General features: G+C 39.7%; 1 protein-coding gene across 4 annotated transcripts in view; it reads right to left on the reverse strand.

Annotated features, from left to right (window-relative positions):
• The window catches only part of arhgap35a (Rho GTPase activating protein 35a), a 147,755-nt gene that overhangs the window by 49,033 nt on the left and 73,860 nt on the right, over positions 1–24,862 (reverse strand). For all 4 annotated transcript variants that reach the window (XM_072549375.1, XM_072549373.1, XM_072549374.1 and 1 more), the window contains exon 4: positions 12,108–12,252. In XM_072549375.1, coding sequence (XP_072405476.1) covers positions 12,108–12,252 — 145 coding nt within the window. The remainder of the gene's footprint in view (positions 1–12,107; positions 12,253–24,862) is intronic.

The following is a 24,862-nucleotide window of genomic DNA, read 5'->3' on the forward strand; positions in this document are numbered from 1 at the left end:
TTCCCACAGAGTTCTCGGGTACACCTGATCAGGTCCTGGGGATCTATCCACCTTTAACCATTTCAAGACATCCAGCACTTCCTCCTCTGTAATCTGGACATTTTGCAAGATGTTACCATCTGTTTCCCTACAGTCTATATCTTCCATTCCTTTTCCACAGTAAATACTGATGCTAAATATTCATTGAGTATCTTCCCCATTTTCTGTGGCTCCACAATGGCCACCTTGTTGATCTTTGAGGGGCCCTATTCTCTCCCTAGTTACCCTTTTGTTCTTAATATATTTGTAAAAACCCTTTGGATTCTCCTTATTCTATTTGCCAAAGCTATCTCATGTCCCCGTTTTGCCCTCCTGATTTTCCTCTTAAGTATACTCCTACTTTCCTTATACTCTAAGGATTCACTCGATCTATCCAGTCTATACCTGACATATGCTTCCTTCTTTTCCTTAACCAAAACCTCAATTTCTTTAGTCATCCAGCATTCCCCATACCTACCAGCCTTCCTTTTCACCCTGACAGGAATATACTTTCTCTGGATTCTAGTTATGTCATTTCTGAAAGCTTCCCATTTTCCAGCCATCCCTTTACCTGTGAACATCCGCCTCCAATCAGCTTTCGAAGGTTCTTGCCTAATACCGTCAAAATTGGCCTTTCTCCAATTTAGAACTTCAACTTTTAGATCCAGTCTATCCTTTTCCATCACTATTTTAAATCTAATAGAATTATGGTCGCTGGACACAAAATGCTCCCCCCACTGACACCTCAGTCACCTGCCCTGCCTTATTTCCCAATAGTAGGTCAAGTTTTGCACCTTCTCTAGTAGGTACATCCACATACTGAATCAGAAAATTGTCTTGTACGCACTTAACAAATTCCTCTCCATCTAAACCCTTATCACTATGGCAGTCCCAGTCTACGTTTGCAAAGTTAAAATCCCCTACCATAACCACCCTATTATTCTTACAGATAGCTGAGATCTCCTTACAAGTTTGTTTCTCAATTTCCCTCACTCTTGGGGGGGTCTATAATACAATCCCAATAAGGTGATCATCCCTTTCTTATTTCTCAGTTCCACCCAAATAATTCCCTGGACGTATTTCCAGGAATATCCTCCCTCAGCACAGCTGTATTGCTATCCCTTATCAAAAGTGCCACTCCCCCTCCTCTCTTGTCTCCCTTTCTATCCTTCCTGTAGCATTTGTATCCTGGAACATTAAGCTGCCAGTCCTGCCCATCCCTGAGCCATGTTTGCGTAATTGCTATGATATCCCAGTCCCATGTTCCTAACCATGTCCTGAGTTCATCTGCCTTCCCTGTTAGTCCCCTTGCATTGAAATAAACGCAGTTTAATTTATTAGTCCTACCTTATCCCTGCCAGCCCTGACTGTTTGACTCACTTCTGTTCGCAGTTGTACCCGTCTCAGATTGATCTCTTTCCTCACCACCTCCCTGGGTTCCTACACCCCCCCCCCACCCAAACTTACTAATTTAAATCCTCCCAAGCAAATTTCCCTGCCAGTATATTTGTCCCCTTCCACTTTAGGTGCAATCCGTCCTTCTTGTACAGGTCACTTCTGCCCCAAAAGAGATTGTAATTATCCAAAAATGTGAATTTGTCTCCCATACACCAGCTCCTCAGCCATGCATTCATCTGCTCTATCCTCCTATTCCTGCCCTCACTAGCTCGTAGCACTGGGAGTAATCCAGTTATTACTACCCTTGAGGACCTCCTTTTTAAATTTCTAGAACAATTATGCCTAATCAAAAGTCTTCGAACACTTCAAGATGCCCCATTACCGCAAAACAAAAGCTATGTAAATGCAATTCATACTTTATCAGGAAATTAGAAGTACAGAAAGCAAAAGTTCAAATTTCAAACTTTTGATGAATCACTGACCTACCACAGGAACAAGAGTAAAACCTTTTGGCCCCTTGATTTGATCCCACAATTCTTGGCCAACCTGCAACCCAACTCCAGCTATCCACCTTTTTAGGATATTCCTCAGCACTCGGATTACAAAAATCCAGAGTTAAAACTACCTACTGATATAGCATTAAGTGCAATTTGAAAAGAGTTACATTCTTCTAACATCTGTTATGTGCAGGTGTTTCTTAATTTCACTCCCAAAAATTTAGATTTATTTTTGGGCTATGCCCAATAATGCCTAGACTGCCCAACTAGCAAACAGTTTAGGTCAATAGATCCTACCCTTTCCTCTTCATAACCTTGATCAAATCATACCTCCCACAAGCTTCTAAATTCCAGGGACTGCAATCTTAAATGTTCAGATTCGCCTTTAACTTAATCCTAGATATGAAGGTTGTCCGCCAAGTGAATACAATTACATCTACTCATGTTTCACAATTAAAATACCAAAGTTGGATCGGCCTTTCATTTCATTCTTTGAAGGAAACTAGACAACCTACTTTTTCCTGTTCATTAGTCTCTCCAATCTCACTGCTCTCCTGCATGATCTTTGCCTTTTTATGTCTTGCCACATTTGACAAAATTCTACCATACCTGTAAATTAATCTTCCTTTTTATTATTTGTCTCAAATTTATATTAACATAGCTTTGAGTGAGACCAAGCCAGGACAAGAATACACGGTACCAGCGGGTCAATCAGGAGTTTTAAGGCCATGCTACAAAGCATGTAAATTTAAGAGACACCAAAGACCAGTAAATGGAGTTTCAAAGATGTGACCCTCATAAATGACAATTCAAATGCTGAACATATACTTCAAGGTAGGATTCGGCTTCACAAGTAGCAACCCTCCAGTAACGCTCAACCTCCTGTGTTGACCAGAGTGGCAATGACCTTGTCCTTAACTGAACTATACACAGGGATATACAGAGTATGCGAACACTGGGTATCACATAGAAGGAGGAACCTGTTTTTCATTTCTGTTTAGCCTGAGAACATGGAAGCAATCATTAAACATAGGAGCAGAGAGAGAATTTGGTCCATCACATCTATTCCACCATTCAGAGAGATCATGGGTGATCAGTTAATCCTCAGCTCCACTTTCTTGCCTTTCCCCCATAACTCTTGATTCCCTTACTGAAAATACCCTCAGAAAAATATCCCTCTTATCAGACTTAAATAGCTGACCCCTTACTTGGAGATTATATCGTCTGTTTCCCCTTATGGGAGAGTTTAGGACCAAAGTTAAAAATCACACATCAGGTTATAGTCCAACAGGTTTATTTGGAAGCATTAGCTTTTGCAATGCCACTCCTCCATCGGGTGGTTGTGGAGTATAAGATTATTCATATATATAGTTTTTTTTATAATTACAACTATAAATTCTGTGTCTTACAATCTTATACTCCACAACCACCTGATGAAGGAGCTGCGCTCCAAAAGCTAGTGCTTCCAATTAAACCTGTTGGACTATAATCTGGTGTTGTGTGATTTTTATACTTTGTACATCCCAGTCCAACACAGGCATCTCCAAATCATGACCTCCAACGGGTGGTTGTGGAGAATAAGATCATGCTCACAGAATTTATAGCCAAAGGAGTCCAGTGTCATGGAGATGTGATACAATAAACAAACTTAGGTTAAAACTTTCATCTTTTATAATGGGATATGCTGGTTTCTGTTCTTTGATATGTAAACCCCAGAGCTGCTTTTAAATTACATTAAGTTAGCTCAGGTTTTTAAACAATAGGTGTGAAGTCTATGTCAGACTGACAAATGTCTGTATAACTTTACAGTTTTACATGGGTTTATGCAATTTTTGAGCAAAATGAAATGCAATTCTGGAAAAACAAATTCACCCCATAAGCTAATATGTGCACGCATGTAGGAGTGACAGATTGAGTGTGCATGTGAGTGTGTGGATGTGGGTGCGAGTGCATGTGGTAGAGTGTGTAATACACATTTATATAAATAAAATATATATATTATGAGTGTGAGCAAGAGCTTCATTAAATGTGTGAGATGGGGTATGTGTAAGAGGATGCGAGTGCGGGGGATGTATGCGTGTGCATACATGAGAGGGGGTCTGCATGGGTATGTAGGGGTGCATGTGTATCATGCAGTGGGATCCGACTGCCTTTGGAACTTGGATGGCAGCACTTTCAGATTCAATAACAAGGATCACCAATCTGGATGTATTGTAGTTTCCTGCAGTACGTCCCTATTAAAGTAATATTCAGTTCTTCCATTTCTGTTGCCAAAGTCCATAATTTCACATTTTCCTACATTGCTTTCTATCTGCCAAGTTTTGAACCTCCAACAAAAACCCATAAAGAGATGAGCGAGGTTTGAATTTAAGACTTATTTGGTTCATTCTATTCAAGTAAAAACATTGCAGAGATTTTCCCAATTGCCTTTGATTAATACAAAACTGAGTATTAATAATGTAACAAGGTGGTTCAACTTGACAATGTGTACAGGATATAAGCTGGCAGGGAAAGTGTTATGACCATGAGAACCTTTTTCCACGTATGGAGTCAGCTATTACGAGGGGGAATAGCTTTAAATTAAGGGGTGGTAGGTACAGGACAGATGTTAGGGGTAGATTCTTTACTCAGCAAGTTGAGAGTTCATGGAATGCCCTGCAGTAGCACTGGTGGACTCTCCCTCCTTATGGTCATTTAAACGGGCATTGGATAGGCATATGGAGGATAGTGGGCTAGTGTAGGTTAGGTGGGCTTGGATCGGTGCAACATTGAGGGCCAAAGGGCCTGTACTGCGCTGTGCTGTTCTCTGTTCTGAGTATTGTGAAACAAGAGGTTCAGCTGAGCATGATTCAGATCAGATAAGAACTTACAGTTAACAATGGGGTGCTGGAGGCAAGGGTAATGGGTTAACAAGGTGGAAAAGCAGTCATTATGTAGAGTAATTTAATATTGGAAGCATTCAGTATGCAAGGTCAGCTAACAAGTAGAAAAATATCCATTATATGAATCTAGTTAACAAGAATATTTATTGTATAACATTAAATGACTTGGTCTCTGCTTTTGATACACCCAATTAATATGTATGCTGCCTTATCTGGATGCGCCTCCCTGCAAAATGACTATATAGTTTATTGAGAAACTGCTCTTCCAGAGAAGACTGTAAACTCCTGTCTCTGTGCACATGGGTGATTGTTCTCTCTCCCTCCAGGGCCTGGAATAATGAGGAAAAGGGTAAAACTATATTGTGTCTGAACATGAGCTGGACCGAAGGGTCTGTTTCCATGCTGCACATCTCTATGACTTGTCATTCTACATAAACTAAAGCTTATACAGTAAGAGTTTCTCAGCCTAATGCAGTCAATGATCTGAATAAGAAGCTCAATATAAATTAACAAAAATAAATGGCATTTGGAATGATATGGATGACAATATTTTATTTGAGAAGGTCGATGCCTGCGCACAGAATATTCCATTTATATACAAGAACCACTTCTAGTAGAGGCTTGACCCAGTTCATACAGTGTTTCGTATGGAGCATATTTGCTAACACGAAAGCAGATCCATATATGCAACACTTGTACTACGAAGACATCTTTGTCACATTAATATGCTGGCCATTAATTTACCAACTAGTGAACGCTTTCAGAGGTAACAATCCATTTTTGGGTGAAATAGTTGGCTGAAGGCTTAAAGCAGAACTCAATACCAAGAAAATATTCAAATCAAATACTTGCCAATTTCAGTGGAAAATACTGAGCACTTTGAACAAAAAATGATGATTAATGACACTGTCTGAACAGACAGCCAAGCAGTCAAAAAACATAACGCTCTCCCACACTACCACTGACAGAGGTTATAGTTCACAGTTAATGTGGAGAATAGCAGATGGAATAATACTATAGTATATTAATTAAGTTTTCAAATAAACATTGTATAAAGTTTAGAACTGAATACTAATTATATTGTCTCAACTGGTCTTTCCTCAAAGTCATCCTTTTGAATTTACAGACTGCTGTCAAAAATAATGGCACTTGATATTTGATGCTTAATTCAAAATGCTTAAGTTGGAGAAATGAAAGCCAGCTTGCTTAAACTTATTTTTTAACTACTTTTCCTTGGCAGCGTAACAAAGTTGGAGGAGGAAAATTAGCAGAATTGTAGATGGAGTCAAAAGACCTCCTGAAGTGAAGGTTTTAGGTTACTCAGGTTAAGCAAACTGTAAATGGAGATTTCCTTTCTAATCCATCACTTCCTGCATTAAGCAAGAACTGGATCAGATTTCATTTGTGTTTCTCTATGGCGTTTAGTACCAACTGATTTTGAGTCATAAGAAAGAAACTTTGCAGGGAATAAAGGCACAACAGCCCAAAGGACAATCTGAACAGGGTAAGAGCGCGTGCACATACTGTGATCAAAATGAAGGACTTCAAAAGAAGGAAGAAATATATTGACAGAGATGTGAAGTATTCAATGCCAGATTAGAAGATCTTAGAATGAGGCTTTCCAGCAAGATGGAAAAGAATGTAGCCTGGAGGCAACCTTCTCTGTGATATTAGATCAACGAATATTACATGGCTTTACAGAAAATACCAGAGTAGAACACACTGTCAAGCATTTTACTCCTGGTTGCCTGGTCTTGACGAGAACCAGAAGCAAAAATGTTTTTGTAAAATATAAACTGTAAAAGCCAATTTGAAAAACTACTAACAGGACATTTGATGAAATATCATCCTAGCTTGTAAGAGAATTTTCTGGAAAATAATTGTTTTTCTTATAAACTCAACACTAAATGATTTTAATGGCCCATTTGAGTTAAGTACTATTGAGCAGCCACATCAATCAAGCAGAAAGCTGGGGCCTATACAAACACTCAGTCCTGGCACAAAAGCCCAGCTCTCACAATAGGAAACCAGAAGACATTCCAAACTGATAATGCAGTAAACCTTACCTCAGAGTCATGAGTGTTCAGCTCCTCTGGCCTTGTGTTAAATCTAATGAGATCACCTAAATTCCCAATTAAGTGTAGTCCTTGTGACACACCCAAATAGTGAGCAATGTACTATGCACAAAGACTTTGAATTTTAGCAACTCTCCCAAAAACAAATCTTGATGTTTTGCCAAAATTAGTCCTTAAAAATTTAAAAAACAGCTTTAAGTGAGGATTAATATGATGGTTTTGGTATTAAAGCAGATTACTTGGTATTTGTCTCATTTATTTTTATGAAAAAGTTACAATAATGCTGACACCAATTTGTTTTACAACTTTTCATTGAACGACCTAAAACTCATTTCATATAAGCCATGTTACTCACTAATTATTAAACAACATATTCAAATATCCAAGATAAGATGCTCAAAGGGACAGACTGGGAAGATACCAGAGGGAGGAAATGGCAGAGTGGTTAAATAAACACATTGCACCAGTCTTTAGTGGAAGACACTAAAGCATTGGAAAATTCCTAAATATTCAAGGGACAATGGAAAGAAAGGAGATAAATACAATACCTATCATTACAGAAAAAGCAATGGGGCTAAAGACCAATTAGCTCCCTGGACCTGATTGGATATATCCTAGGATGTTAAAGGAAGCAGCTACAAAGATACTGGATCCCCTGGTAGTACATTTTCCAGGACTCCTTAGATACTGATATTGGAGAAGTCCTGGAAGACTGGAAAACTGCCAATAACACTTTCATTTCAAAAAGGGAAGGGAACAAAAAATATCTAACTACTGACCAGTTACCTCAACTTGTGTTACTGAGAAAATATTAAAAAGTCTAGGAAGGACGTAATAGCAAAGCATTTAGAAATATGTAATATGATCAAGCAGAGTCAGCACCACTTCATGAAGGCAAAGCCATACCTGTCAAATCTACTAGAGTTCTGAAGGGTTGATAAAGGGGTCAGTGGATGCAGGAATTTGAATTTGAGAAGGCATTTCATAATGTACCACGTGTTAGGCTACATAATAAAGAGAAGAGTCCATGGTATTAATATTTAACATGTGCAGAGCATTGGCTAACTAATAGAACATAGAACTAGAATAAGGGACATTTTCAGGATGGAGACCTGCAACTAGTGAAGTGCCACAGGGATCAGTACTGGAACTACAATTATTTACAACATACATTCGCTTTCCTCATCCAAGTTATTACTGTAATATAGCGAAGATTGCAGATGACATGACATGTGAGAAGTTAAGGTAAGGATGACACAATCTGCAGTGATTAGGCAAAAACTTGGCATATGGTACATAAAGTGGAAAAATGGAGGTTACGCACCTGGCAGGAAGAGAGCAACTTAATATTATTTAAATTGTTAAATATTGCAGAAAGCTAAAGAGAGATTTGAGAATTTTATCCATGAATCACAAAAAAAAACTAACATTCATGTTCAGTGGGATGGGAATGGAAATGGAATGTTGGCCTGCATTTTAGAAGAAATGGAATATAAAGATAGGGGAGGTTTTACTAAAACTATACAGCTCAAAAACTCAGACACATTTTGTACCCATTATCTAAGGAAAGATATACTGGCACTGGAAGCAGTCCAGAGAAGGCTGGTACCAGGTATGAGGGACTATCTTCTGGGGAGAGGCTGCAATAGATTAGGCCTGTACCCATTGGAATATTGAAGTAGGAGAAGTAAACTTAGTTAAAAATACAGGATTCTTAGGGGACTTGACAAGGTAGATGGGAAAAAAGTAAATTCCCCTTGTGGCAAAGTTTCAGACTAGAGGGCATAAATTGCAGAATATGGGACATACATTTAAGACAGAGATGAGGAGGAATCTCTTTTGTCAGAGGGTAGTGAATCTGTTGAAATCTTTACCAGAGAGGGCTGTTGAGGCGGAGTTATTAAATACATTCAAGGCTGAGACAGGTTTTTTAAAAAAAATTCAGCAAGGGAATCAAGGGTTATGGGGGTGGGGGAGGGTTGAAGAGAAAGTAGGCAAGTAAGGTTGAGGATCATCAGATTAGCCATGATTGCATTGTTTGGTGAAACAGACTCGAAACTGAATGACCTACACTTGCCTTTTTGCCTGAATGGCAAAACAGACATGAGGAAGGCTGAAATTATATGCAGTAGCATAGGATTGATAAATAAATCATAGCAAAACATTGCTTTGGATGGCGCAGTCAGGAGGAAGGAACTGTTATTGGATATAAGTAAATTATAAATCATGGCATCATTTTATTTACCATGATTAACTGGCACCACAGATCTAAAAGCCATGTGACTAAACAGTAAGATTTTGTTCTGTAATTTACAATGGCATTCAAATCCCTTGAAGAGATGACCAGGCTTTAAACTGCTTCCCAATATTCATTATTTTCTATGCAATGCATTGACTGAAAACTAGGCAATGCTCTTGTTATTTCAGTTCAGCATAATGGAAGCCATGCACAAAACATTTATACTAGATTTAAATTAAATTGTGGGCAGCTTGGAGACACATCTGGTGATACCATTTAAGCCAAACAGCACAGCACAGCTGGCTACAGATCTAGAACTAACCTAGCAGCAATTGGTGATGAATTAAGATCGCAAAAAGCATTTCCTGAAGGGTTAACCTCGCCACCAGCAGAAACTGATTAGATTTTAAAATAAATTCAATGGCACAAAGCCATATTTATGTTTGTGCTGCTACTTAATCCTTTGAAAAGCGAAACGAGCCACAATCAGGCAGCATTCTGAGAAATGAATGGATACTTTCCAATGAGAATATTAGCTGAAGAAAAATATTCTCTGTCAGCATCCCTGCTGGTTTGTTTGGCAGCATGTAAAGACTCTATATAAGAAACAAGGTGCCAGGTTCAATATGTGATCTGTTTTGGTCTGTTACAGTTGGAATGTTAGAACCGGCCTCAGCGCCCCAGAGGCAGAGGCAGTCTCCATTGAAATGTGACTTGGACAAGAAACAAGAGGTAACTTGTACAATTGTAATCCAAGCAAAAGTCAAAATATTTGGGGAGTACAAAACAAGGGAAGATAAGGAATTCAAATCCAACTATTAGCACAGAATGCAAACGTCAGAGCTTAAACACTGCTCGAAGCATTTAAACAATTAGGGCTGTTCACTGCTACTTGCTGATTGGAATCACAGCTTGGATTTTCTGAAAAATTCTATGGTTGGTCACGACACATACAGACAATGTGCAGAAAGACTGAAAGCACTTGTGTCACTGTTTCTACTGTAATTATCTTTACAGGTCCTCCATTTGAAAGATTAACAATAATGTCAATTCTTCAATTGGCAGGAAATAAGAAAAAGGTATTTTCTCAAAAAGGTAAGAGCATGAAAAATGAAGCAGGCTGTTTAAAGGCTGTTGCAAGTGAAGCCAAAGCAGCATGTTGAACATCCAGCACACTGGATTTCTAGTTATTTGCACTGCAACAACATGCTTGTCAAGTTTCAAGAAGAGGTCAAATGTGAAAGGCTTCTTGGACAAATGAGAATGGCTAACTATGCAACCACTCACTTTGGTTCATTTGCCCAAAAGAAATTAAAATTATTTTCACTCTAATTTGTTACACTGCACTAACTTATTAGAAGCTCAAAGTTTCAAACTCAGTCTCCAATTCAAACAAAATATTTTTAAAAATTGTTAAAAGAATTTGTGGAAGGACATCCAATTTGTATTTGTCCAAAGCTAATCGCAAGTGAAATGACAGTTGTTGAATTTCACCTAATTATACAACGTCCAGCAGGATAAAATAATTCACAAATTGACATTTTACAATTTCATATCCCTTTTCCTGTATCCGGCAGTGTAATTGAGTGCAGACTGGAGACATTACTCGCACAGGAGATGCCAACATTGAGACAACTGAAACCGGATGTAGAAGGCACACATTTAGCTACTTTCTCCTCCTCCTTCTCCCCTCCAATTAATATTACACCTAGCATTTCTAGTAATATTCAATTCAAATAGATAAATAAGCATCAAATGAAAGCAGATATGTTCAAAACTACAGAAGTAAATCCATTGTTTTTATTACCCGCCTGACATTTGGTGGTTTCTTTCCAGTTCACAAAACAAGATAAGCTGTACCTGCTTAAACCCTGCCTTCACTGATCAATTTTAAATATTCCACTTAATATCCTGTGACAAGTTACATAGTTAGATGCTTAGCTGTTTTCAATCCAGTGCATTCTATTGTGGATTCTCCAATTACAGACTTCATAGTGTAGACTCATTAAATAAATAACCACTGGTCCGTTGTTCCACTCTAAAACAGAGTCCATAGTGCTGTTTACACAGAACAGAGCACTTACGGACTAAATGGAGAAAATGGTTTAAAAACTACAAAGTCTCTCATTCTCTGTCACACAAAAGCCCCATATATGTCCACACCTTTAACTCCTTGCGTTCATTTCTCTTCCATTGGTCCACTCCATGTTTATTAGCTTACTGTCCAAGAATGAAAACAGCACCTTGCTTCTTAAGGCCGTTGGCAATGTTTTCTAGGATCCAGCAATTTGTAAGAATGGGAATGAGACAAATGCGCAAGATACCAGCCTCCAAATCTTTTTCCAATCTAAGTCTTTGCACGAAGTTCTTGTTTTCTGTTACAACAACACAGCCATGATGGTTTGCTTACCCTCATTACTATGGTTACATTGGATCATCAATCTCCCAAGCAGATAATTTATATTAAAGACAGCATAAAGATCTAAGATTTTACACAAGTACATTTATGCCACAAATACTTCCATTGCAGTCAGATCCCTCCTATTGAGTACTGGAGTCAGACATGGTATGATCAAGATGAAAAAACCTTCACAACCAACACTCTGAAAAGAATCAGTGAAAAAAAAAACTGAAATATCACATGAACTATCAATATCTTCTGTTCATAACTAATCCTATAATCCTCTAGGCAAAAATGGAAACTATTATTTTACCCTAGATACTTCTATTCAAACAACATAAACCTTTTATCATTGTTTAAAAGGGCCTGCACTTGCTTTTCCAAATGCTTGTTTTATATCCCAAGAACCAACTCAAAATTTGCTCAAGAATCAGGAGAATGCCTTCAGTTATGCTGTGAAAATCCAGTCAGTGATTCATGAACAAAACCTGTTTCAGTCAAGTTGATCAAATACAAGATTGGTGCATGTGCAAACATTCGCAGGTCATTTTATCTGAATGAATCGGAGACAAGATACTATCTGAACTGTTGTCTTACCATTAGAATCAATAAATTCTATGCATTTCTCGATGAAGACAGGAATAGGCTTTTCCAGTGTTACCACAGAAGCCAGAGGCACTCCAAAATAATTGCTTTCCCAAGTACTCCTTGAAATAGAAGGTCGAGGTTTGGGTTTGGGTTTCTGTGAAAGAAAAATATGCAGAAGCTTTAGTAACATAGGAATCTACATTCATAGCACACTTACCAGAACATAGTGTTGAGGACTGGTAAATTTGTACATTATTAAACTTCAGGGATGACAATAGAACAGGACATCATACTTGCTCTCTCAATTTCTCCTATCAAAATCAGCTCTATTACTACATGAAATGAATTATGCACATACTTTAGATTTCAGGTCATAAGAGCAGTGGTACAACACTGACTATAGTTTTAGAAGTACTTCATTAACTGTAAAATGCTTTCAGACAATCCCAGGTTGTGAAAACCATAATACAAGTCTTGGCTTTCCATTCAGTTAAAAAAACAATATTATTCATTTCAGTACAGCAACATTTTTCTTCCTCAGATCTACTTCATCCTCCATTGGTAAAGGTTAAACTACTGCAAAATAAGGTGAAAGGGAGTACTGCAGATACTGGAGATTAGAGTCAACAGTGTGGTACTGAAAAAGTACAGCAGGTCAGGCAGCATCGCAGGAACAGGGGGAAAGAAAAAAAAAACATTTCAGGCAAAAGCCCTTCATCAGGAATGAGGCGGGGAGCTACCACAAAATAATTCAGATCACTACACACTGCATGTCCAGTGTATAATTAGATGGGTGGCAGCAATCAGCAAATGCAAACACAAACTAAGTACAACACAAGTCAGAAATACGGACTAGGTTTATAAAGAAAAATGGCAGAAGTGAGGACTGCAGATGCTGGAGATCAGAGTCCAGATTACAGTGGTACTGGAAAAGTACAGCAGGCCAGGCATCATCTGAGGAGCAGGGAAAAAAATCAACGTTTTGGGCAAAAGTGTCAGGAATGGCCTCGCCAAGGCTTTAAAGACTGCACCTATTCTGGTGGTCTTGAGGATGGATGAGAGAAAATTGATCAGAATGCTTCCAGACTTCAGGGATAAGGACCCTTAGCTATACTACCAGGTTAGGCTGTGTTATGAACCAGACCAGACCTCCTCAAAATACATTAAGGTAGCACAGACCCCACTTCTCTCCTATTTTAAAGGCAAATAAAATAAGATAAGGTGCTTTGTTCCAGATGCAATTCGATTGGTCAAACTACTCAATGTTAAAACAATTCAAACACTTTAGTTAAAATACACAAGAATGAGGAACTTGGAACAATAATAGATACAGTAACCAATATTAACTGTTCCAATATAGCAACATCCCATAAATACACGTTTGGCAAAAGGCAAATTTAGCAAGCAGGTAGCCTCAACTGCACATCTCGAATCCAGGAGAAAAGAACATTAAAAGACAATTTGGAGAGAACATTCCAGGTTTCAGCTGTAACCCTGAGATGGAAAATGTACTTTTACTTCAAGATGCCAGAGCAACTGCTGAAATCTAAATTAAAGACCGTGGTTCTGTAAGAGTTCAACCACACCCATTCCGATACTTCTATTGCTCCAACTTAAAAAAAGTGCCTCACAAACTCTTTATCTTCTAAGACTGCTCACCACCAGGACAAAATACACTTCAAGCCATAGCATTGTCATAGTTGAACAAATTGGATGCTATTTTTGGAGCAAGGAATGTTGAGAGAATCAAGAGATGTGCAAGGTTGACAAGCCTACATAAAAAAAGTAGACAAAAGAAAATAGTTTCCATGTGTAACAATGATCAAGGGATATTGATCTAAGGTTTTGGGCATGAAATGCAGATGAGGGGCAAAGGCTGAGGGGGAGAGAAACCTTTTATCCCCCTCCAAAAAAACAGCAAGCAGTAATAACCTGCAACTTGCTGCCTATGACAGTGGTGAAAATGTAGAAAATGCAGACAAAGATTTTAAAAGGAAATTCAAGGACACCTGAACAAATAACCTTGCATGGTACAAGGATAGAGGAGAGAATAGGACTGAAAGAAAGATTATGTGAAAGAGAGTGTTGACAAGATTTGATAGACTAAGTAGCCACCTCCTGCACTGAAATCACTCTAGGATTCTACAGCATTCAAATTAGACAGTGACAATGTGCTTCACACCAACACAAGTTTATGGATACCAAGAATGGTTCAGAACCAGATGCAGCTTTCAGTTCCAAAAGGTTTTCTGAAGTATGGCCACAGACTAGTTTTTCCCTTCCATTCTGACAATGCACAATTTCAGAAGAAAATGAACTGATTAAAACAGTTAACTTTAAGAATGAAAATGGGATTGCTGTTCCTGCACAGAACTTTGAAGAAATCAAAATGAAATGAAATACTTTAAGCAGAAGGAAAGTTGCTCCAATAATACTGTAACGTTCTGCAATATTTATAGGTCTCGTACTGGTTGCTATGATATGGAACAGTCTTTCCAATTCAGACAACTTATACTATTTATGAAGTAGGAGTAACAAATGCTGACTAGATTATTGCATATGCATAACCTTCAAATAGGTTTTCCACTTGAAGCAAACGATCAGCTGACTGCATTGTCATAACCTGATCAGCAACACAAACAGCATAACTTTTAGACTTAAAAGAACATTAAACTTAAAAATTTTAAGGGCTAAAAGCAATACGTGCAAATTTCTGGAGATCAAATTTTGCAAATATCAACAAGATTATATTGAAAAAAGTAATTCATTGGTTCCATAATTTAACAGATCCATCTGAACAAACAACTAAAAAAAAGTGGTGATTAATCAGGTCAATAATTTGGCATTGCCAACAACAATATAGCAAAGTGCTGAGATATCGGTTTGAGAGAGTGCAACTACCGTTTGGTTTTTGGACCATGTTCCATATGATCACATTCAATCCATGTGACACTAAATATTTTCAAAGTGATCTGGAGACCGATGCCAGAATTCTATTGCTGGTTAAAATTTGTACATTGCTTTGATTATTCATTTGGGGAGCAGCACTCCTGGAGTGGCCAACACCCATCTTGGGGATCACCAGACATCTGGCATTAAACCAGCAATCATGTTAGCAAAAAACTGAAAATTGAAGTTTTCCACTCCAACAGCTCATATGGTAAACCAGCCTCCTTCACTGTACAATTAATTAGCTTTTAATTATTAAGAAATCCAGCATTTCTGCCATAGAGCTAAAATAATGCATAAAAACATTCTCAGAGCATACTATTAAGCATAAAACTTCAGACACTGAAGCCAATCACATGACAAATCGTAGCCATACAATTTTAAAGGTTGGAAAAAGAGGAATGAATCTGTTTATTTATCAAGGAAAATAGAAAACTATTGGCCAGTTTGCTGGATGTCAATCATGAAGCAAGATATTAAAAAATTTAAAGAGGAGATCACTTCAAAAATAAAAGGCACTGGCATTTGGGAAGAGTTAACATGGCTATGTCAAAAGGAAATCATTTTTAAACCTATTTTTTGGACTTCTTTGAAGGAGTAACCTGCTGTGGATACAGGGAAGCCTGTTAACATATTACACTTGGATTTAAAAGAGGCATTTGAAAATGATTCCACAAGTTATCATAGAAAATAAAATTTCCAAGTGTAGCGGGGAACACAACAGCAGAGATGGTAGATTGGCTGCTTGGCACATTAAAAAATATGCAAGAATCTTTGACAACTGGCAGGATTTGATGAGTGGAGTCCCACAGGGATCTATGCTGGAGCCTCAACCTTTTGTGACTTAGATGAGGGGACCAAAGGCATGGTAGCTAAATTTCTATAGGACACCAAGATAGATAGAATATTATTTTCTGAAGATGAAAAATAGAGGTTTATGAACAGGTAGACAGGTCATCTAAGGGAAGAAAAACTAGAGATGAATGCAAAGGGGGAAAACGTGTAGTTGTTCACTTAGGAGGACAGAGGAAAAAGCAGACCATTACTTCAATGGAGAACAACTGCGGAATTTTGAGCTGCAGAGGAATTTAAGTGTTTGAGTGCACAAGTGAAAACTTCAGTATGCTAGTACAGCACAAGCATGAAGGTTAATGGGATGCCATCCTTTATTACAATTTAAGATTAACATAAATTAAGGTGCTATGCTTCAATTATACAAAATATTGAGATTACATCTCAAAACACTGTGCAGCTTTGGTCTCTTTTAAAGTAAATATCTGACAAGAGGTTCGGAAAGATTTACTACTGATACCTGGAATGTCTGCTGTCTTATAAGGATAGCTTGTACATATGGAGTATGTTTCCATTAGACTTCAGAAAAATGAGCTGTGATTTAATTGAAGTGTACAAGACGTTAAAAAAGGAGAAGGTGAGGACTGCAGATGCTGGGGATCAGAGCTTAAAAATGTGTCGCTGGAAAAGCGCAGCAGGTCAGGCAGCATCAAAGGAGAAGGAGAATTGACGCTTCGGGCATAAGCCCTTCTTCAGGAATGAGGAGGGTGTGCCAAGCAGGCTAAGATAAAAGGTAGGGAGGAGGGACTTGGGGGAGGGGCGTTGGGAATGCGATAGGTGGAAGGAGGTTAAGGTGTGGGTGATGGGCCGGACAGGGGGGTGACGGCGGAGGGGTCGAGAAGAAAATTGCAGGTCAAGAAGACGGTGCCCAGTCTGAGGGTTGGGACTGAGAAAAGGTGGGGGGAGTGGAAATGAGGAAGCTGGAGAAATCTGTATTCATCCCCTGTGGTTGGAGGATTCCCAGAAGGAAGAGGAGGTGCCCTTCCTCCAGGCCTGGTGTCGCCATGGTCTGGCGATGGAGGCGGCCAAGGACCTGCATGTCCTTGGCGGAGTGGGAGGGGGAGTTGAAGTGTTTAGCCACGGGGTGGTTGGGTTGGTTGGTGTGGGTGTCCCAGAGGAAAACCCAACCACCCAGTGGCTCAACACTTCAACTCCCCCTCCCACTCCGCCAAGGACATGCAGGTCCTTGGCCTCCTCCATCGCCAGACCATAGCGACACGACGCCTGGAGGAAGAGCGATTCCTCTTCCGCCTAGGAATCCTCCAACCACAAGGGATGAATACAGATTTCTCCAGCTTCCTCATTTCCCCTCCCCCACCTTTTCTCAGTCCCAGCCCTCAGACTGGGCACAGCCTTCTTGACCTGCAATCTTCTTCCTGACCCCTCCGCCCCCACCCCCTGTCCGGCCTATCACCCTCACCTTAACCTCCTTCCACCTATTGCATTCCCAATGCCCCTCCCCCAAGTCCCCCCTCCCTACCTTTTATCTTAGCCTGCTTGGCACACCCTCCTCATTCCTGAAGAAGGGCTTATGCCCAAAACGTTGATTCCCCTTCTCCTGTGATGCTGCCTGACCTGCTGTGCTCTTCCAGCAACACATTTTTAAGACATTAAAAAAGATGAAAATGGTGTTATGATCCCAGCTGATGTTACTACTGGAGAAGTCATACCCAAAGTCTAAAACAAGCTTGACAGGTCATATTTTGTTGTGATTTGGATTTAAATGAGTTGATCCCTCATTGAAACACAGAACACATGTTGCAGATTTTGTTAACAATAAAACAGAAGTCAAAAGAAATGAGACAATCAACCAAGTTATTTACTTACAACACATCCGAAAAAAAAACTTTTAAAACACAAATATAATCTCAATAATCCCAAAAATATCTTGACAGGGTTAAGGCAGTTGTGCCTTTAGCTCCTAGGCTGGAAATGCTACTAGCTTCTTCCTGGATGTACCAGACACTTGAGCCCCAATGTCATCATTAGATTAGATTACTTATAGTGTGGAAACAGGCCCTTCGGCCCAACAAGTCCACACCGACCCGCCGAAGTGCAACCCACCCAGACTCATTCCCCTACATTTACCCCTGCCCCTAACACTACGGGCAATTTAGCATGGCCAATTCACCTAACTTGCACATTTTTGGACTGTGGGAGGAAACCGGAGCACCTGGAGGAAACCCACACAGACACGGGGAGAATGTGCAAACTCTACACAGTCAGTCGCCTGAGGTGGAAATTGAACCCGGGTCTCTGGCGCTGTGAGGCAACAGTGCTAACCACTGTGCCACCCAGCTTCAAGTAACCTCTTCAGGGATTTATCCCAACACTTCTGGTTACAGACTAACTCCTTACTCAAGAGTAATCCAGTTTTACTATATTCTCAGTAGCACTGCTCTATACAACCATTGCTATCCAAAGGCTTCATGGAACTGGCCAAAACGAAATAAAAAGTCTCTCCCTTTAAGCTGTGTGTGTTCCCTGTAAAAGGTTAAAAAGAAACCCAAGTCTAGAAATTTCCAACAGCCCTTGAAGCATAATGATTTATCTTGCAAAGTCATAAAATATGCAAGGTTAACAAAAACACCATTGTGCTGTCAATATAGTGCTCTGAAACTATTGTAAAAGAGATCACCATGGCTACAGAAATACTTACAAGTTAATTATGAACTTTAGACAGAAAATCCAAACTTAAAATTAACTACATGAAAACAAAAATCATCCAGTTTAATCTCACAACAGAAAAGAATGTTTCCTCTTGAAGGTGGGTCCTGAACTTTGAAAGTGAAGGTGTATTTCAGGATTTAGAGGATAATTTTTCTCTGATAGCTTGTGCCTCAAAAGGTAATGGAATTGGCTACTAAATATTAAGGCAAAGGTAGATATATTCTTTTCTTATTAGACAAGGCAATCAAAAAAGTTAGATGCAATCAAAAAGGAAAATAGAGAAGTATGTGGTATTCTAAATACAAACTAATCAGCCACAAGCTTATTGAATGGAGGCGGGCTGAGGGGCCAAATTACCTACTTCTGTTCCAATTTTATGCTTTTACTTCAGCTGATATCATTGAGATAAAATGCATAATAAGGTAGGGTACACATTCCATATGGAAGGAGTAAGGTCCACAAGCAAAAGCTCTCTCATTCTATGCTTAAAAACTTTTTTCCCCAATAGTTACACGGACAAATACCAATGGAAAGGGAAGCAATGCCAATAAAGACAAGGTTTTGGACAATATTGAAACTTCAAACAGTTTCATGATCTACATATTTTAGAAGAGCTGAAAATACAAATTCTTACCCAAATTAATTACTTTTGTACAAATTGCATTAGTGCTATGAAAATAGCTCAATCAGCTATTGAACTAGACTGCAACATTCCAAGGAAAAATCAAGTTACGACTATGTGCACAGATGTAAATTCAATTCCCTTGCATAATCATGAATAAGAATGCTTACTTACAATTTACAATGACGTCACTATTTACTAGAAGAATACTTAATAACCTTGACTGAAATGGACATCAATAAATGATAAAAACATAAACATCACTACCCTAAGGGGATGCTGCCACTTAATTCCTCAAGTGTGCAAGGGATGTTCTTGTCAACATTTGTTTAGCATTCTGCCAAAATGTGATGCCTCACCTCACTCAAACATACCACTCCCCTCGAGATTTAAGATATGGTAACATTTAACAGTTTTCAGTTCTCAATCTGTTTCCACTCTCACTATCCATCGTCATCTTGAGCAAAGCAAAAAAAGGGGATCTTTCTCAACCTCCCGTAACAAATAACCTGGTCTAGTTAGGAGATTCCTTTCATACACATTTAAAAAAGAGAGGGAAAGGAGAACAAATACCAGCGGAAACAACAGACACAATCATTTGCCTGCCAGTTGACGCACAACTAAAGACAAATATGAAATTTAAGTCCACACTCCCATTAAAGCAGCCAATGCCATGAAATGTACCCATCCTTTTACTTCTGACCTTCTTAAAAATGTTAATCAGTTCAAAAAAATTCACAAATAATGAGATTAATCATGCAAAGATTTAATTCTAACAGCAAGACGCTAGTCATCGCCCACCTTTCAAAAGCCCAGAGTAGACAAGATCACTTTCCTCCCAAGTTAGCTCCTTAGTTTGCAATGCTAAGCCACTCATATCATGTTTGAGTTTTACTTGAAATAGTAAGACCTGGTCAACATTATAACCATGACAAATCATGATAGAAATTATCACATGCCAACACAAAAATATGCTAACCCACCAGAAGACTAGAATCTGTGGAGATAGACTGAGAAGACGAGAAACAGTAATTTGCATAGAGTGGATTCAACGACACTTTGTTGCAGTCAATTAATGACTAAGGTTTGCAATATGGCACTCTAAGTTTCTTTTTTAAAGTTTGTTCAGGAGACCAGGCAACAGGATCTATCACCTCTTTTCCTTGCAGAATCTCAAAAGATGTTTAAGGCCATACATTGCTTGATGAACGCACTGCATTTTTTCCCCCCCCCCCATGATAACCTGGTGGTGTGGCATTAACTGAATAAAGCATCCCAATACTGACATTTATTCTTCTCAAAGTCCATGGATAGGTAGAACATCAGAACTTGATAACATGTTTGCACAGCAAAAAGCTACACAGCTTTGTCCAAGTGCGTACACAGGTATCCATTAGGGCAAGGCCAATGGAGCACTTTGCATATGATGATAATGTTCGCACTAACAATGGAAGGAGAAATTGCACTGACCTGCTCAGTTTCTGTTTCAGCATGGAAAATTGCTTCTTACAGCTTTTGGTGCCTATTGCAGCTGCTCTGAATTATATGTTCAGCAACTTCAAAATAATCTGACACAGCAGATAAGGGGACAAAGGATTGGCTGGGCCAACTCCCAAAGAACAGTCTCACTCAATTTACTTGGATTCACAAGGACAGTTTGAACTGTCAAATGGCTAAGCCAATGATTGAGCTGAGCAATATCATCTATGGATGCTTCATCAGGATTTTCAAGTAAGCACTGACATGTAACTTGACTAGTGTGTTCCTGCATGCTTTAGAGTCTCACCACTTGTGTATGACTTGGGGAAGACACTCTCACCCACCTCCTATCAAATGTGCCTTTACACAGGAAGTCTGGAAAGAGATGCTGTGATTTGTATTGAGATTCAATCCAAGCAGCTCCATAACCTAGTGCTTGACTCTACAGGTTGTTCTAAAGGCAATATGGTGATAAACATCAATTAATTGCTGGAGTAGTACTAACCCAAATTACTAGTTTTCCTGGGTAAAGAGCTGGTGACCAAGTTATGCACTTTAGGATGCATGTTGGGGGACATACTAATATTTGGGTCAGCCACTAGAAAGGCTCAAAGTGAAAGGACACTGCTCAAAATATTCCTGTTCGAGAGACTAAATTGTCTCAGACACATTGATCTACCTACTTGAAAATGAATATTGTAAATATAAATCAGTAAATGCAAGGTCACAGGCACCTCAGTTTCTGCTGCTTCCGGTTGCCAGTTCCGATTGTTCTTTCGTAGCTGCCAGTATATTAGGTCTAGGTCGATGTGCTTGATGATGGAGTCCGTGGCTGAGTGCCATGCTTCGAGAATTTCTCTGGCTGTCCTATGTTTAGTTTGTCCTACAATCAATTGTGGTGTTGTCCTTGTCATTTGTGTATGGCTACTAGGGACAGCAGGTCGTGACGCTAAGTGGCTAGTTAGTGTTCATGGATGCACATTGATAGTTGTCTGCCTGTTTACCCTGTACGGTGTTTTGTGCAGTCTTTGCATGGAATCTTGTAAATTACATTTGTCTTGCACATGATGTGTATAGGGTCTTTTATCCTGAGATTTTAGCCAGAGAGACAATAGCCAACCTCCTAAACAAGCAGAACAGACCACACAACTGGGAACCTATCAACAAGGACTGCATGCTCAAACTACTAGACCTCTGCTTGATAATACTCTTCACATTCATCAACCAAATATATGAACAGATCAGTTGAACACCAATGGGCTCACCCATTTCTGGACTCATAGCAGAAGCAGTGATGCAAAGATTGGAACACACAGCCCTACCCTAAATCCAACCCAAACTCTGGATTAGATAACTAGACAACACTTTTGTTATCATTAAGAGAACAGAAATCAAGAACACCGGATTATCAACACCATACACATAAGGATCAGATTTACGAGAGAGGAGGAAACCAACAATCAACACACATTCCTGGGTGTGATGGTACAAAGAACGCAGAATGGTGAATGCACCATAGAAGTGTACAAGAAAGCCACACACCCCGACCAGTTCCTGAATTACAATAGCAACCACCCAAACACACACACACACACCCCAGTCGAAACTGCATCTGACCCTCTTCGGAAAAGGCTACAACACACTGCAGCACTGCTGACCTATGAAGGGAAGAAGAACCCCTCTACAGAGTAAGAATGAGTATCCACGCAACTTCATCCGCAGATGTCTAGCAGCCATACAACACGACGAGGACATTCCACGACCTAACTCACCAACCACTCTACTCTACTCTGTAGAAAACACACAGAAGCGCTTCACAGGAGGCTCCAAAGCACTGAAGATGTCACCTAGACAGGGACAAAACATCTACTTCCCAGCTCAGTAAACATACCCACAACCACGACAACAGTAAACCTTTGCAGCATCTTTAATGCGGTAAAGTGTCCCAAGGCTTTCCAGAGAGGCACATTCAAACTAATTCCAATATCATACACCACCAGAATGTAGTAAGACAGAGGACAAATTGTTTGATTGAAGCAGCATCTTAAGGTTAAAAGTGAGTTAGAGTGACAAGAGGTTTGAGAAGGGTATTCCAAAATTTCTGGTCAGGCCACAGAGTAATCAAAACTGCGAAATGGTGGTATGTCACTGGGTGACTAGTCCAGAGCCTGGGCTAATGGTCTGGGGATAAAGGATCAACTCTCACAACAGGAAATTTAAATTCACTTGACGGCAATCATAGATTCTTGTAAAAACCCATCTGATGTAACCAATGCCCTTTAAGAAAGGAAATTTGCCATTCTAATCTCATCTTGACTACATACAACTCAAGACTCACTAGCAAATTACTCAGCTGAAGAGCAAATAGAGATGGTCAACAAATATTACCCTTATGAGCAATTCCCACACCCTGTCAAATACATAAGAAAAAAAATTAGGGAATTGCAAGTAGTTCAAAATTGGAGCAGCACTGAGACTGGAGGACTGGAAGATTGTACAGGACATACAACACAGAAGCAGGTCAGAGTTAGGGAGAAGAGAACATAGAACAGTACAGCACAGAACAGGCCCTTCAGCCCATGATGTTGTGTCGACCATCGATCCTCACGTATGCACCCTCAAATGTCTGTGATCATATGCATGTCCAGTCTCTTAAATATCCCCAATGACCTTGCTTCCACAACTACTACTGGCAACGGATTCCATGCTCTCAACTCTGTAAAGAGCCCACCTCTGACACCCTCTCTATACTTTCCTCCAACCAGTTTAAAACTATGACCCCTCATGTTAACCATTTCTGCCCTGGGAAATAGTCTCTGGCTATCGACTCTATCTATGCCCCTCATTATCTTGTATACCTCAATGAGGTCCCCTCTCCTTCTCCTTTTCTCCAATGAAAAAAGTCCGAGCTCAGTCAACCTCTCTTCATAAGATAAGCCCTCCAGTCCAGGCAGCATCCTGGTAAACCTCCTCTGAACCCTCTCCAAAGCATCCACATCTTTCCTATAATAGGGCGACCAGAACTGGACGCTGTATTCCAAGTGCGGTCTAACCAAAGTTTTATAGAGCTGCAACAAGATCTCACGACTCTTAAACTCAATCCCCCTGTTAATGAAACCCAAAACACCATATGCTTTCTTAACAACCCTGTCCACTTGGGTGGCCACTTTAAGGGATCTATGTACCTGCACCCCAAGATCCCTCTGTTCCTCCACACTGCCAAGAATCCTATCCTTAATCCTGTACTCAGCTTTCAAATTCGACTTTCCAAAATGCATCACCTCTCATTTATCCAGGTTGAACTCCATCTGCCACCTCTCAGCCCATCTCTGCATCCTGTCAATGTCCCGCTGCAGCCTACAACAGCCCTCTATACTGTCAACTACACCTCCTACCTTTGTGTCGTTTGCAAACTTGCTGACCCATCCTTCAATCCCCTCATCCAAGTCATTAATAAAAATTACAAAGGGTAGAGGCCCAAGGACAGAGCCTGTTGAACACCACTCGCCACAGACATCCAGGCAGAATATTTTCCTTCTACTACCACTCGCTGTCTTCTGTTGGCCAGCCAATTCTGTATCCAGACAGCTAAGTTCCCCTGTATCCCATTCCTCCTGATCTTCTGAATGAGCCTACCATGGGGAACCTTATCAAATGAAGTGGTGAAGGGATCGTGAACATGAATAAAGGAAGAATGGGAGAAATCACAAACTTGTTAGACCAGGTGTTAAGGCAGGGAAACTAGAGCAGGGGCAAGACGGTGACAGTTTAGGTGTGGGCAATTTTTAAATGAGCTCAGATATCGAGGGTGCAACAAGGGAGACCGGACAAGTGAGCATCAAGAGAAAAAAGACAAAGAATTTCTCAGTACCCATTTACTTTATTCTCTTCCCATTAATTTCTCTCTTTGATACTAGATTCTGATGATCTATAACACTGGGAATACATTACAAACCCCATCCCCCATGGACCAGGAAACCTATTGCTACATCAGGCAAGTGACGCAGGTGTGAGTCTAGACAGAGTATGCTGCCAACCTTTTGATAACATCCAATCCCAATCCAAATACACCCAATATCTACACAACTTCTAAATGGAGATCAGCTACATTCTTCTTCTTTCGAGCTAATCATAGCAGTTCTATCACTTATCTAGAAGAGCCTTGTCAATAGCCTTTAATTTCTAATACTGT

Source organism: Chiloscyllium punctatum, chromosome 29 (genome assembly GCF_047496795.1).
Source record: "Chiloscyllium punctatum isolate Juve2018m chromosome 29, sChiPun1.3, whole genome shotgun sequence".
Taxonomy (NCBI): domain Eukaryota; kingdom Metazoa; phylum Chordata; class Chondrichthyes; order Orectolobiformes; family Hemiscylliidae; genus Chiloscyllium; species Chiloscyllium punctatum.